This window comes from Anarhichas minor, unplaced genomic scaffold, assembly GCF_050575085.1.
Source record: "Anarhichas minor isolate MPS153535 unplaced genomic scaffold, ASM5057508v1 ptg000043l, whole genome shotgun sequence".
Lineage (NCBI taxonomy): Eukaryota > Metazoa > Chordata > Actinopteri > Perciformes > Anarhichadidae > Anarhichas > Anarhichas minor.
Window position 1 is genome coordinate 4,304,077 of NW_027466489.1, and position 16,400 is coordinate 4,320,476.

General features: G+C 40.5%; 1 protein-coding gene across 2 annotated transcripts; it reads left to right on the forward strand.

The window, feature by feature from the left end:
- Positions 1-197: 197 nt before the first annotated feature.
- Positions 198-10,387, forward strand: rbm5 (RNA binding motif protein 5). 2 transcript variants are annotated; one of them, XM_076110409.1, is made up of 25 exons: positions 198-355; positions 582-638; positions 1,485-1,662; positions 1,785-1,943; positions 2,086-2,155; positions 2,582-2,655; positions 3,363-3,446; positions 3,737-3,797; positions 4,210-4,275; positions 4,381-4,541; positions 4,749-4,846; positions 4,962-5,049; positions 5,137-5,205; positions 5,610-5,676; positions 7,217-7,308; positions 7,414-7,549; positions 8,005-8,093; positions 8,177-8,353; positions 8,492-8,632; positions 8,746-8,832; positions 8,962-9,147; positions 9,237-9,311; positions 9,419-9,519; positions 9,641-9,770; positions 9,889-10,387. In XM_076110409.1, the coding sequence occupies exons 2-25, from the start codon at positions 622-624 to the stop codon at positions 10,012-10,014; spliced, it is 2,532 nt and encodes an 843-aa protein (XP_075966524.1). In that variant the 5' UTR covers positions 198-355; positions 582-621; the 3' UTR covers positions 10,015-10,387. The 2 variants fall into 2 exon arrangements, with proteins under 2 accessions (XP_075966524.1, XP_075966525.1); XM_076110410.1 differs by having other exon boundaries at positions 8,749-8,832.
- The last annotated feature ends 6,013 nt before the right edge of the window (positions 10,388-16,400 follow it).

The window sequence follows — 16,400 nt, forward strand, 5'->3', positions numbered from 1 at the left end:
TGCTCGGGTAGCATTGCCTCCTCCTTTACCACTGACAGACAGATATTATAACAAAGTGTAACGACAACTTTATTTCCTGCAATGTCAATCCCTAACATAACTAATTGTCAGAACCTGATGAGGGCAGACTAAAAACCAAGGACCAAGTGCTGCTTGTGAGGCAAATAAGGTGCAAAATGTTCTCGCTTCCCATAATGCACCGGGTTATACACCAATGCATCTTGGGACAAAGAAGGGACCGTTGTAGTGTTGGGAAGAGTCCTTGAACGTGAGATGAATTGTCTTTCCGACGCTTATTCAAATACGTTTTTGAAAAACTACTAGTGGGTAATAACATTTTCAACAAACTATACAGGTGAGTTCTTGTAGATTCAGACTGCAAACGGAAACAATGTACGGCTTCTCTCACTTAACTTGTCTGTTTGTTAACATTAGACCGGATCCATGTTATGGTTTAGCTACAAGCAGTTAGCGTTAGCTCCTGCGCATTGTAATCCAGCTAACGTTTATTCGACTGTAGTGGAACTGTTCAGTGTTGTTAAACAATTAAAACACCGCCGTGTTGTATTTGTGTTTTCTAGAGTCGTGACACGGGTGTGTGTGTGTGCGCAGTTGGGAGAAATGGGAGCTGATAAAAGGTGAGTAGTAGTTAACCTAGCGCTGTTCGCCATGGTAGGCGTGGCTAACTAAAATGGCAGCGTTCATTTTATTTTTCGCTCAGCGAATATTAAACTAACGTTTAATGGCGTCTAGAACACCCCCCTATGACTTGGTATAGATAGACGTTAGCCTTGCAATAGCTGCAGATGGTTAACGTTCAACGTTAGATAAGTTGTTTAACGTTATCTCTTATGACAGGGTCATTTCAGTCAACACTTGAGGATGTATAACCTCACGTTGGAATCGTAGGGTTAGTCTGTTAAACAAAACGTGGCCTAATATTTTCCTCATGGTCCTAAACAATGTAATTATTGAATTACCTTGATATAAGAAAAGTATAATGTATGCCTAACTAATAGAGCTAGACACTGTGCTCTCCAAATTGAGAGAAAGTTGCATGTCAGTGCTGTATAATGTTTCCAACTTCTGAAATGAGATGGTCACCACTAACTTATTTTGTAGTTACTTTGTTGCAGATTTGCTTAGTTTCTCTCTGCCCACATCACATTAATTGAGGAATCAGTTAATGGTTTGAGTTTTTATAAAATGTGAAAAAAAAGTATATTAAAGTATAGGTACTGCAACAACCACTACATGTTGAAGCATTTTAGTGTAAATCTTTGACCATACTTGAGACAGTGCCCCTGCAACAAAGGAAATACACAGTACCAGGCTTATTTTCTTGTGTACTGTCAATTAAGGAATTATGTTGTGAGTTTGCTGATACAACAGTATCTGATTGAGTCATATTATAAGGAATATTGTGCAATTGCAGACGAGTTGTACTGATGTGCTGCTTTGCCTCTCAATATCTTCCTGAATAGGATTAGTCGGACAGAACGCAGCGGTAGATATGGTTCTGAACAATCGCGCGATGAATCAGAATGGCGCGACAGAAGAGAGAGGGACCAGGAGCGTGATCACAACATGCGCCGCTGGGGCGAAGAGAGACGCAGTGATCGCTTTGAAGGAGATCGTCGAGGATCAAGAGACAGTCCAGAGGTAGTTTCTCATTTTCTGATATCATTGAGTTACAATGGTAGTATAATATATAAGCAAGCATACTTTGTTGTATGTTGACATCCACTCCTAACTGATGCACTGATCCATTTATTTATTTTCAGCAAAGAGAAAGGAAACGACGTAATAGTGATAGATCAGAAGATGGTTGTCACTCCGATGGCGACTACCCAGAGCAGGATTACAGAAGGGAGCCTGGGGACGAGAAGAAAAGCAAGACCATCATGCTCTGGGGTCTGTCTCCTCATGTCACTGAAGACAATGTACGTCCTTAGTTTTCTTCTGCAGATATGCAACCCATTTAGTGTTTATGATGTTTTTTCACTATTCATTCTGTAAGATGAAATGCCTTAATTGAGGGGGATTGGAATCATAACATTAACACACCATCTGCACATTGTTCAGGTTTGTTTTGCCATAGACCAACTGGAAGGACCGCAGCCAGTGGATGTCAGGTTGATGAAAAAGAAAACAGGTGAGAACTAGATATATGACAGAACTCTACCTCCCCCCCCCCCAGTCTGTGACCGTAGGGCAAATCTGCTTCCATTCAGACCCATTTTCCCATAGCAGCTAGGAGAGAATATTATCAAGGTACTTGAAAAAAGTTTTAAAATGTTGATTTAAGACATTTCAGTTCACTGTGGAACTTTTAAAGGTAAGTAAGAGCAGCAATATCAGTTTAAACAGAAGTTCAATTGGCAGACGCACTTTGTTGTAGAGTGTGTTTCAAAAAGTGCTATTCAGCAGGAATTCTTGCTATGGTAAAACTCCTAAGGAGTGGCCTACTGTGTACCAAACAGGGCCTGGGTCGTGAAGCAGTTTGTGGAAGAGTTTGAATAATATGCTCATGGACTCTTAACTAACACGCCTCCCGTCTATATTTGAATGCTGTCTCTAGGTATAAGCCGTGGTTTCGCCTTCGTGGACTTTTATCACTTGCAAGATGCTACCCGATGGATGGAGACCAATCAGGTTGCTTCACAATCGCCAAGTCTAGTTTTAATCTTGGGGATCTGGAAAAATAACTCAAAAAGGCAACCATAGTGCATTGTATAAGTAGTGTGGAAACGAAACAAACAAAACCTCATGGATTGTATGCCACAGAGCAAAAGGTTTGATTTGTATATTAGTAGAGATTATAATATACATGATTTACAACTTAATGTTGTAACAAATATTTTGTTTAGTTAACTATAATGGCAGTAGCATAAAAGCTGCCAGTTAGACTCATATTTTGAGGTTATCGCCTGAAGTAATCTGCATTTAAGACAATGATTACACTATCTTTACCTTGCTGATAGCTGATGCATCTGCAATGATATTTCAGAGTTGAATCTAAGCTCAGCCTATTCTTTTTAAGCCTACCTCTAACTAGAAGAGGACATTTCTTTTTAATCTTCCTTTTTTTTCTTTTTCTTTTTCTTTAAAGCAGTCAAAATGTCTGTTAGGGTCACATTGTACACTCTGCTCCAGCTCAGCCTGAGCACTCGGGTCCCAAACACTTAAACCCCTCTATACATCATGCTCACATATACATCATCTGCCTGTCTTGTCTTTAACACAAAGGCTGTCTGTTGGGGGTCCCTCTCCCCCTCCTCTCCCTTCCAACACTGCTTGCTCTATTGATGAGATTGATACTCGCCAGGAATGCTTGAGTGACTTTTGTCATCCTCTTTCAGAAACGTCTGACCATCCAAGGCAAAAGCGTGGACATGCACTACAGTCATCCCAGAAACAAGTATGAAGACTGGCTCTGCAACACTGTAAGTTAATGATCCGTCTTGGTTTCATGGCCGCAATATCCCAAAAATGCTACTACAGAACACTTCAAACACACACGGGCCTATAAGTACATATTTTAGGCCCACAAATTACAATTGTTGCAGTCAGCTTATTCTGTGGTGCATCTACATTTGAATAAGCGGTAACGGTTAGGTTGTGTCTCAGGTAAGTATGGTATGCTGCACCAATATAGCTTGCCTGTTTTCTGAGGCAGCACTGTTCAGGGCGTTAGTAGGTGTATAATAAAAATGATGTGAACGGTTACTTGCAGTGTGGCCTGTACAATTTCCGGAGGAGGCTGAAGTGCTTCAGGTGTGGAGCAGCCAAAGCCGGTAAGTAGTTAAATCAACCAGAGGCCGCTGACTGCAGACATCTGGCAGCCTGAGTCAACAGTGCTGGGATGCAAAGCAAAGTTTATCTTGTTGGTGTTGTAGAGGCCCAGTAAACCAAATGATATGGATTCATAAGTGTTGTAACTGTCCGATGTAGGTAAAGTGTATAGATTGAAAACAGCATGCCTTTTTTTTTTTTTTTTTTTTTTTTGCTACCTGTCAATAATCCAAAATGGGGACAAAACACAATGGAGTTCATGAAATAGGCTGATATTGTAAATACTAACTCTTTATAATACAGTGACCCGATTTGGCAATTCTCACCGTATACCCCATTTTTAAATTCTTCTAATTACACAGTTCGGAACCTTCTGTTAATGCCCCTCTTACTTCTCTGTTATTCTCTCAACAGAAAGTGAAGCCTGCAATAACACTGGAGTCTCTGAAACGCAACCCAGCGGAGATTTCTATGGCGACAGTAAGGACTTCTCTTTTATAGACGCAACGTCCTAATTAGTTTGGAACGAAAAGTGTCCCTATCCATGGTAGGTTGTTATTAAATATAGACTTTTGACCTGCACAGCGATCATCTTGAGAAATGTTGCATCTCTGGCCACCGTGGAAGCCATCTTGACATCCCTGGCACCGTACGCTAATCTTTCACCGAACAACATTCGCCTCATCAAGGACAAGCAGACGGGCCAGAACAGAGGCTTTGCCTTTGTACAGCTGTCCTCTCCTCTGGTAAGACGTTCTTTAACATGTAAAACAGATTATTACATTGTCTCAATTTGTTGTTATTTAGCGTCATCATTTATAACTGCTTATCAGGGGCCTCCATTGGGCTTTCTACTGCTACTCCTTGGTTGTCTTTAAGTTTTCTCCTTAATGAACTTGCTATCTCATTGATGCCTGCATATCACTTCAAATTGAATATCCTCCTTTTCACAGGAGGCCTCTCAGCTGCTAACCATCTTACAGGGACTGCAGCCGCCTCTCAAACTGGATGGAAAAACAATTGGGGTGGATTATGCTAAGAGTGCTAGAAAGTGAGTATAATAGTGTATAATGTGCATTGATTTTGGGAAAAGATTTACCTGGCATATCGTCTGAGATACAGCAACACTCAAATTAAAGTTGGGAATCAACCGTTGCCTGTTTTAGGGACCTTTTACTCTCTGACGGGAATCGTGTCAGTGCCTTCTCTGTGGCCAGCACAGCCATTGCTGCAGCCCAGTGGTCCTCAAGTCAGGTAGGTCCATTTCCTGTCAACATCCTGTGACTCATGATCTCCCAGCGTCAGCGTAACGGGCTCATAACGTATGCCTTACCTTCTCAGCCTCAGCAGAGCTCAGAGGGAATGTCGGAGTACAGCTACCTGCAAGAAGGCTATTTGCCGATGTCACAGGTCAGTCGAACAAATGAAGCAACCGTTGTAACTGATTAACTGTAATTTAAGAGCAGATACATTCTAATGTCTTTCAATTTGTTTAGTTTAAAGATGCATTCAGTCAATCTTTTTGTAAATCTAGTGGCAGCTATAGAACACTACAACACAGAGAAATAAATGTCCTGATTTGATTCACCGCTGTGAAGCTTACTGACCAATATATACTGCACATCAGAGATAAGAGATAAGGTTGTACCTGTATATCATAACAGTGCTTTACATATTTTAAATACGAAGAAAACATTTACATCTGCAAGTATCTCCATCTTCCTTTGGGTAAAGACTGACTTAAGTGAGGTATTTTTGTACCACTGAAGTTCCCAAATGAACTATGTAATTCAACAAATTACTTTTTTCAATAGGACTACCAGGCGTACTACCAGCAAGCAGCGGGAGCCAGCACCTCCCAGGGAAACGGGATACTAGGAGGTATGAAATGCTTCCAGGCCTTACGTCAAAGCGAGACACTGTCTGCGTGAAAGGTGTTTGTCGGCTGCTTAGCTGAACTACACTTCAAAGCCGGTACTCCATGTATGGAGCCACTACAGCACTGTCCTGTAAATATTTCAGAATATAAGCCTTGTGTTAACAAATGAAGGGATTTTGTTCACAGAAAGGCTCTAGACGGCTTTTCTTTAGAAATGGAAACAGGAAGTGTTGAGTTAAAAATAAAGATGAACTTGTTTCTTGTCTGTGACATGGTCGTCAAAACTGTAGTGATATTGCTGGTACAGTCAATATACTGTCAAAAGATCATTTTCATTGTCTGGTGTGTGAAAGGCACGCAGGGAATAAATGAACTGGACCTTGAATCTCTAGAAGAGATGCAGCCGAGCCGTACCGGATCTGCAGTAAAAAACAAGAGGTTCCTCGACGCACATGCCCTGCTCACGCAGGCAGTGTCTCCTGGGCGTTAAATAGATGTTGGTGCAGCTACTGACTCTTAATTGTGTAATAGTATTGGAAAAAAATAATATTACAGTTTGTATAAAGTAGGTCTGCACCAATGCACCATGGCCCAAATGATTATCGCGATTATTTTTGATCAATATTGGGATCACACTTTTTTTGCACAATTATTCACTGATTTTAGGGACAAAATATTTTAAATGCACTTTCACATTTAAATAAACAGCACTGCTGTCACTTCCATGTTTTGCTACATTCCTGCTAATCTTTGCATCAAAATAAGAGTTAAACGGTTCTTCATCTGAATTCACTTCATTTTCGTCTTGCTTAAGATAAGATGTCTTTTAATCTGGACTGCAGCCCCAAAATGAACAAAAGTTTTTCGCAGCTGCAGCGTGAAAGCGCAGCTGCATGACAGCTTCCCAAAAGTTAAGCCAAAATATTTTGGACGCCCCGAGTGGCTGGCTGTTCATTTAGGAAGCTCTTGATTTGATATGCAGCAGAGTTTGTCGCTGCATATCGTGGGAAGTAAGCTTGGCTGATATAAGAGTTGTATCAAATTCTTTTTTTTTTTTTTTTACGTTTAAAGCAATGATTGAGGTTTTCTGAAGGTAATTTATGGTTCTGCTAGACTACCATACGTTTATCACAGGTGCGTGTGGGAGTTAAGTTGTTGATTGGAGTGAAAATGCAGTTTTTAAAATGCTAAATGCCAACAAATCAAGTGAGCAATCAATTTGTTCGGGCTCTACCAAATAGTTCAACGCTTCATTTGTAACGTGACATTAGTGACATCCAAATTATTATATAAAAAATGATAGAAACACTGTGCAATAGTCCACCCTCTCTCTCACACACAGCAAGCGACGCAGCACTCACTTCACTGTCTCAGTCTATCCTAATATCTTTGTTTTTCTAAAAGCAATGCTGTAAGTAAACCTTTACTTTTAGAAGCAACAAGCACAGGCAGACTCTGAACAAAGTAAAGCATTGACTCTGTTTTTGTAGTGATGTTAACTGTTGGAAACATTGTCACGGATCTTTGGGTTTCCAATTGTAGCGGCCCCGGGTGTAAAGATTCCAGCTGGAGTAGGAATGGCACCGAATTCACAAGTCTACCAACCCCATATAATCGCTCACCCTGCTGTTCAGGTAACATGCACTTTTTTTGTTAATTGTCTAATTATGCTATAGTGCTTTTGTGGTTTTAAAATGCATGCTGTAACGATCTCTAAATAACCATTGCTCTACATGCAGGCATTGTCACTTGCCCAGCAGTTGGAAGCTAAAGTGCACGCGGGGCATCTTTCAGGCAGGGACTCTGTGCCTGTTGGCCTTGTAGCTGCTGCCAGTACGTTAACCGCCTCAGGACAGACAGCTGACACCAGTACTGGTATGAGCACACTAGATCCCCTACCACCTGTCCTGTTGAAGTGTGATGCACATAAAGAGATCATCCTCTTGAGGTCACTGTAATGTACATCTGTTATATTATAGTGTTTTCCTGGTTACAGCTTCAAACACACAGACACGAGAATTTGGTTCTGCCTGTAGTTTAATAAGCCGTTCATACAAGACGGCAACGACTAGTCTATGACTGAATATGTGGACCATGTAGCGGTACCTGAGATTACTTTCTGTTACTGCTAGAGCTCAAAGGAATAAAAGACAGCAGCCTTTAGAATGACTTCAGTGGGAAAGTTTAGTGAGAAGTAGGGCTGGGACCACTTGTTGATTTATCAATGATTCTGTAATATTGGAAACTAAAATGTTAGTTTTTAATTGCATGGAAATGTATCAAAGATTGTCCAGTTTTCTCCAGTAATTGTGTGTTTTTATATTCAACAGCTCCTGACACGTCCACCTATCAGTATGATGAGTCCTCTGGCTTCTATTATGATCCTCAAACTGGCCTCTACTATGACCCAAACACTCATGTAAGTAGTGCACAGCCACCACGTGTGAGTCGTGTTGATGAGAGTCACAGGACTTCATATTGTTTTGATTATGTGCTTTTCAGTATTACTACAACTCTCAGACCCAGCAGTATCTGTACTGGGACAGTGAGAAACAGACGTACGTACCCGCCTCAACCGATGCAAATGCTGCACCAAATGATAACACGGCAGCAGGCGGCAAAGAACCTAAAGAGGGAAAGGAGAAAAAGGAAAAGCCCAAAAGCAAGACTGCTCAGCAGGTATTGTGATATGAATTCTACATCAGAACATATTGTCTTTTAAAAGCATGTCGCTTCGTCTACTTCAACTTCTGTGTAGCCTTTTCTGAATATTTTGCACTTCCAGCTCTCGTGTTCAAACCGGTTTGATTCTTTCAGATTGCTAAAGACATGGAGCGGTGGGCTAAAAGTCTCAACAAGCACAAAGACAACTTCAGGGGTGGCTTTCAGCCTGTTAGTCAAGAAGAGAGGAAGGAGGCAGCCGCTGCTGATGCTGGCTTCATACTGTTTGAAAAGAAGGTACGCCAGTGGGATAATGTCTAAAATCAAATAGACTACATGTGGGAGCTTTAGACTTCAATATTGGATTTCTAAATGGATTGATTGATTTTTTTAAAATTTATTTCTTTTAGCAGGCAGGCAGTCTAGAGAGACTCATGCCAGAGGTGCCAAGAGGCCCCGAGGAGGAGCCACCAACCAGCTCAGTCAACAGTTCCAAGGTGAGTGTTTTCTACATCCTTTGCCGTGTTCAAGCAATTATTGTCAAAGCTATTTTAATTGCATTGTAAATGCATGTATTTATATTCACAACCTTTACGACTGCCTTTGTCTGTCCGTGGCGTGGTTAGTGTGGCCTTGTGGCAGCCTACAGTGGAGACAGTGACCCTGAGGAAGGGGTAGCAGATTGGGATGCTGGTGATGGAGGCCAGGACAAGCTGACCGACTGGACAAAGATGGCCTGCTTGCTGTGTAGGAGACAGTTTCCCAACAAAGAGAGTCTAGTTCGACATCAGCAACTCTCTGACCTTCACAAGGTAACAGCACACATATTGTCTTCAGGCCTAAAATGAATAATAAAAAAAAGACCAATAATTCATTAAGATATTCATCTCGTCTTTCCAAGAAAAACCTGGAGGTTCTCCAGCGATCCAAAATGACCGAAGCAGAGCTTGAAGAGTTGGAGAGAAAAGAAACTGAGGTTCGTCTTAATACAGAATTAACCAGCTGCTAGTGAGTCAAAGTGTTCCCGTTGTTAGTGTGACTGCTTTTTAAACGCTAAAATGTTTTTATCCTGCTGGTGATTAGCTGAAATATAGAGACCGTGCGGCTGAGAGGAGAGAAAAATATGGCATCCCTGAACCTCCAGCACCCAAAAAGAAGAAGTTCAGCCAACCAGCACCCGTCATGTAAGGAACTTTGTTTTAATTCCCCAATTTGAGTGAAATGCTTTTTGTCGGTCCCTGCAGAGCTCTAGTTTTTTGTTTTTTGTGATATATAAAGCATTAAAATGTGCCTTTTTGTGTGCAGTAACTATGAGCAGCCCACTAAAGACGGTCTGAACAGTGACAATATTGGGAACAAAATGCTGCAGGCCATGGGATGGAAGGAGGGTAAAGGTCTCGGACGCAACCAGCAGGGAATCACTACGCCTATTGAGGTAAACGACAATCAGCTGGAGTTGTCGGGGAGTTACCGGTACCCATCGGCATCAACAACTGTATAATTCTCTAAACTACTTTTAGCTGAGTTGTAAAGTTTGTGTTTTTCCTCCTCAGGCACAGTTGAGAACAAAAGGAGCTGGACTTGGTACTAAAGGCACCAACTACTCCCTCTCTGCTTCTGACACGTACAAAGACGCAGTCCGCAAAGCCATGTTTGCTCGCTTCACTGAATTGGAATGAGTCGTCGGTGTCGAGCTCAAGTGATTTATCGTCGTGAAGATGATTTGATTGTTTTTGAAGGAGAGCTCCACCATGTCTGCATCATCAATGACCAGTGAAGCATGAGAGACGATCTCCCTTATTGATTTCACTCTATATGATGCCTTTTGTCAACTTGGTTAAGCCAGACGATAGAACAAATCTGTAATGGAGGCTTAAGATGGAAGATAATATAATTTATATATTGTACATAGACAAAGTAAATTTACTTCCCTTGTTTACATTTTTCTTCCATCTTGATGCCATTTTGTTTTGTCTCGGCATGTTAAAAAGAAATGTACAGTTTTTACAAAAAATAATGTCTGTTTATGCAGAAAATAAATGAAAGAAGTGATTTATGATGGTCTTTATCATATTTTATCACCCATGGCAGAAATATTATTTAACAAAGTATGGATGTATTATTAAGGAGGAGGCGTAATCTTCATCATATAAATAGACCTGATGATGTAGAACCTCTAGTTACAGTGCAGTTTGTAATTTATTAAAAAGCAAAAGTAGTGAAATAACATGGTCACTATCAGAACTTACAGACTGAAGTCTATTGTGTGCATCCTGCATAGCAAAAACAATCTTAATGTGTATATCTGAACTCACTTCTCATTTCTCCAAGTGGGGGAAAAAAAACCTTTGAATTATACTCTGAGACTACAATGATGCACTGCAAAATTACACTCCTGAATTTTTGAAGAATATATAATGAAGCATGCAACTGGACAAAATGCCTGGTGGAATATGCAGGTGGTTGGTGATTTCTGATATTAGACTGCAATAGTCTATTTTAATTCTCGACTACGTTTTTAGTCGACTTGTGCCTATACATCTATCGGCTACCTCCTTATCTGGTGAGATTAAAGACAAAATGGGTGTCACTTAAATGTCCTCTGCTTTTACTCGAGGGAAAATTTGAATGCAGGTGTTTTATCCAAAGGTTTGAGCATAGAACAGCTCATGTGTGACTGTCAGACATTTAAAAAACCTAGAAGAAACCGCAAAGGTTCCCACAAAAGACAGACATCCTCATTCAACATTTAGAAGAACTGACCTGCTCCACTGAGTTTGGCAGAACACACAGACAGACGAGACGTTCTTCTCTGTCTGCAAACAAAACACATGATCAGTTTAATAAAATATAATCCATTGTTACAGATTAAACTACCAGAAGTATATTAAGCCACAATGTGCTACACCTTGACCAATGACAACATTAAAGTACTGCTTAACTTATTAAAAAACTACAATATAGTATAACACTGACAGTAGCCACTGCATTATGAGTTATTTTGCTTTTGAGTACATTTTGTTACTTCTACTCTGACTTAAGTGAAATTTTGAATGCACAACTTTTAATTGTAAAGGAGTATTTTTATCTAGAATTGCTACTTTCACGATAGTTAATTAATTGAATACTTCATCCAACCATTCTTCAAAGCTTTGCTGCATGCATGTCTTCTGTTCAACTATTGTCAGTTTTAAGGTGTAGTAGTGAGGGCACCCTTCCACAAGAGGAAACCTGTTGAATGCCATGTCCTGAGTGGCATTCACCCTGCTCAGCTTATCTTCAGCCAGACACCAAATCTTTTTCAGATCCTGTGATTCGGTTATTGACCTTGCACTCTAATCTTCCTTTGAAGGTGACACAGAAAATATATTTGCCCAGTGACACAAAGCAGCAAAACCAGAATCCAGGACTGTGTTACACTGTCAGTCATTATAGATAAATGGAGTGACCGTCTCTGCAGGTCTTAGCACACATTATGTCAGGAGGTTGAATGTCCTGCTTCCTGCTCAACCCCATTATAATCACTGATAGCACCATATCAGTCAGAGCTGGTGCTCTCTGTCTATTCATTTGAGGTACTTTTCTGCAATAACGTAAGCAATCCATTGGAGTCGTTTGCTGTTTATTTATACTGATGATCAGTGCAAGATAAGTACTGTATGTAATAATAGGGATCTGTGTATAAAGATCAATTATTTTTGAGTTTCTCGGGCTGAGTTAAGACGCCACACCAAAAAAACACTTGACATGCAGAAACCTACAGAATTAATGAGTCTTTTTTTTTAAACCCATCTTCCAGTCTTCTTTTGGTTTCAACACTTGTATCAGCCTGTAATTTATCTTTAGTACATTGTGTCTCAGATTTCATTTTTCCCTATCCCCCTTGTCGATGCTGTAATAGGTTTAAGGGGGGGGAAAAAATCAATTCTGTTTTAAAGAGATCATTGCCCTCTGAGTTCAAGGTCTTTGTTTGTGCATCTGTTCGTCAGTGGAAATAGATGAAGAGAGAATTCAACCATCCTGTAAATGGAGAATGAAAGGCTGTTATTCTTGGATATGGCATACACTTTCCATCGTCAAACTGATCTGTAAAAGGTGCATTCGCCTGGCCTGTGCATTTTGTTTCAATGATTTTGTTCGTCCACACAAAAAGGAGGTCAGTTTATACAAACAAAGCGTGTTACATAATGAAACATAATACTATACATCCCTTGGGTTATTTGTTGGACCTCTTGGTGCCTCATGGTTTGATACTTTCACCTCTCGGGGAGAAATGTTCTGAACCTTACATCCTCTTCTGTTACATAAATATATTGTAGCAATACAGCCTAACTGCTGCAGTCTGAGGTGGAAACCCAGGATGGTTGTTTTCCTCTCCTGCTTTCTCAGAAATATCAAACATTGATCTGCAGCTTGAGAAAGATGAGCCATATCCCTCTCTCCATGAAGGGGCTTACGTAATTCTTTCAAATAAACTTTAAAATTGAGAAAAGAACTTCTGCTCCTTTCTAAAGCAGATTTGGACAGAGTTGTGTAGAGTGCTGTAGTCTGTGAGCAAGTATGTTCAATATTTTGATATGACCAACAGATTCAGTAGATTCAGTATGCCACTGTGGTTCAGTGACATACCACTCTGGGGATAGGTTCCTACCGCTGAACAGCATACCACTCCAGGGATAGGTACATACAGCTGAACCACAGTGGCATACCATCGGCCACTTTTCGATCTCGGTGTCATTCCCTCAGACACTGAATTAAAATAGCATTAAGAACAGTGTAATAGAACTGCATCACAGTCTAGCTTGTTAACAAGTTGTATACACATGTATAGTTAATTTAAACTGCATGAACTCACACATGAATGAAAACAATAAAGAGAGAGAACACCTTAAAAGAGGACTTTACTGCAGCGTCTGGCTGGTATCCTCAATCTCTGACGAGTGACTGTAAAACAAACAAAATAAAAAAATTAGAAACACAATGTTCTGAACTTCTGGAAAGTTCTATGACATCCAGGATAACACACACTTAAAAGAAGCTTTGGGTGTGCAACTGTGGGTTCGCATGTGCCTCACATATGTTAACATATTAGTGCAAGTCTTTGCAAAAAAGACTGGGTAATGAGACAAAAATAGAGGCATTCGATGGACACTCTTTTCATCACCTGAAGATCTAGACTATGCAGATGATCTCTCTCTTCCTTCACATACTCATCGGCACATGCAGGAGAAAACATAGCGCCTCAGTGATTTTGGTCAGAAGATTGGCCTGAAGATCAACAAAAAGAAAACAGAAGTGATGACTCTGAACATTCCCAATCCCTCACCAATTCAGGTTAGCGGAGAAGATCTCCCTAAAACTGACGAGTTCACATATTTGGGCAGCACTGTCAGACACGATGGGGGCACAGATAAAGACATTAGGAATCGTCTTAATAAGGCAAGGAACGCTTTCAAAGTACTAAATAACATATGGAGGTCACAGCAGTACACCATCAAGACCAAACTTAAATTGTATCAGAGCTGTGTTTTATCCACCCTATTGTACGGTTCTGAATGCTGGAGAGTGACACAAGAAGACCTCAACAGACTATCAACCTTCCACACCAAGAGTTTAAGACGAATACTGCACATTTTCTGGCAAAACACCATTTCACATGAAGAACTGTATGACAAATGCCAACAAGAATGCATGGAGACCATCCTAATGAGAAGAAGATGGGGACGGGTAGGACATGTGTTGAGAAAAGATCCTGCTGATATTACAAGAACAGCCTTACATTGGACACCAGAAGGGAAAAGAAAAAGAGGCCGACCAAGAAACACGTGGAGAAGAACTGTGGAGAAGGAGATGCAGAGCCTAAACCACTCATGGGGCACCATCCAGCGACTCGCCCAGGACAGACAGGAGTGGAAGACTTTTGTTGCTGCCCTACATGCCAAGAGGCATAAAGGGAAATGATGATGAATACAACAATACCATACAGTTTAAATGAACAGACTATGTGATGAGCTGATCACGTTAGGGGAAGAAATGAAGCTAAGACAATGGACCACAATGGACTAACGTTCAACACTAAAATGAGTAAAATGAGCGTTACCTCAACTGTTCATCGTCTTGAACACATGTCGGAGATTTCTGGTCCGCTCTCCATTTTGATAATCGTCCCGTTTGCGGTCCTTCAGTCGGTTCAATAGAGCACAAGTAAACACAAGTTAGGTTACTAATGTTACATCTTAACACTGTAATTGGTGATTAACTTTATTTATGTTGACTTAACTTGCTTTGCTGTTAGCTAGCTAACCTTTCTACGGCTAATTGAGCTCGAGCTAGCTAACGTCACAGAGCTAACGTTAGCTCCACTAATATAACCTAATGTAATGAAACAGACCAAGTGAAACATTATCTGAGATGTCAACAGTTCAATAGTCATGAAGACAAAACAATACTGGAGACTTTGAATTTCGGATGATAAGCGTAAGTTACCTCGGCTCCTCGGTTGATCTCCACATGGCTGTCGCTCAGAAGGATGAACTGAAGCTGTTGTGTCCAAAGTCACGTTCAGGAGCAGTCGGTCACGTCTTGTCACTCAAAAATGACTTTTAGGCAATGAGCAGTTTGAATAATAAAAATATTCTATCGTCATAACATTAACCTACAATAGACAGTACGATGTAGATGGATTGTGATTCACTGAACTTGTATAGAGAAGCGTGTATCCACCACTTCACAAAACTACATCATGCTGTTAAATTACGGTAGTCTGCTGTTATTGTTAATTGATGGCACTCACTGTTAATTTACATGCGAGGGATGAACATTTAACTGTCGTTGGCCCTACTGGTTTGATAGTAATGTTCATCTACCTGCTCAAGTTGTCCAGCTGTTGTGCTGCTAGTTGCATTACTCTTACTATACCCACTAACTAGAAACCCCTTTGGCGTCACAAACCTACACATTATTAATCATGTTCATAGAAAGAAAACGTTTCAATATGATGCTGAGAGTGTCTGCAGGCATGGGGTCATCAGTTGTGCACCCTTTCATTTAGGGAGTTGGACCCACCACACCATGACGGCTCAACAGTGTGTTAGTTAATATTGGTATTCTTTAAACGATATTCCCCCAATGTCAAGCCATCAGTTTAGTCTCTGTCTGACATTAGATAGTGAGTCTATTGATCTGAAAGGTCAGAAGAAAAGTGTCACTGTCTATGAAGATCACCACTCATTAAGCCCTTTCTGAATTACTCTGCAGAGATGACACAGTTTATGGAGGTGTAAACAAAGATTAAATTAATGTAAACTGTTGAACATCAGTATCCTCAAACCTCATCAAGCCAACGTGGCCTCCAGAGGTCGCTAGAAGAGACACTTATCCACTCCAATGAATATAGACTAGTTTCTGTTTGGTGCCGTTCTTGGTGAACTTGTGCTGGACACTTTAAGCTACAGTGGTAAAAGACATTGAAGATGTGTATATGTAATGATCAGTGTCAGTCATGGGTTTGAATATCAAACTGTACTTTATTTTACGTTTTACATTTGTATTTCTGTGAGAGTTTTGTGCCACTATTTGTTACATGTTTTAGTGCTGCTTATGTTTTGGTGGGCTAAAAACTATTTTCCAAACAGTTTTACTGGACAGTGCAGTTAAATTATATTCTGATGTATATGTGAGTAAAGTTATTTACTGCTGATACTTTAATTGTATGTATTCCCAACGTGGTGAACTCACATATGCCTTATTCCATAACCATCTTCATCATTGTTTGTATGGACTTTGGTTGAGCTTGCAGTGCAACTATGCAATTAAAATCAATAAGTGAATTCATTTATTACATGGTATTTGTCTCACATCAGTATTAAGTGTCCAAGCAGTTTTTGTTCTCTCATGAGTGAGCAGGGGGAAGCTCTCCACATTCCACCCTCTTATCAGGTGCCAAATCTCAGGCTGCCCCGTGCTGGGAGCTGCTGGATCAGATGCACCAGGCAGAGAGAAGTAGAAGAGTCCGAGAAAGGGAAATATACCACACCATCACTGTAGGGAACTGTACTGATGTATT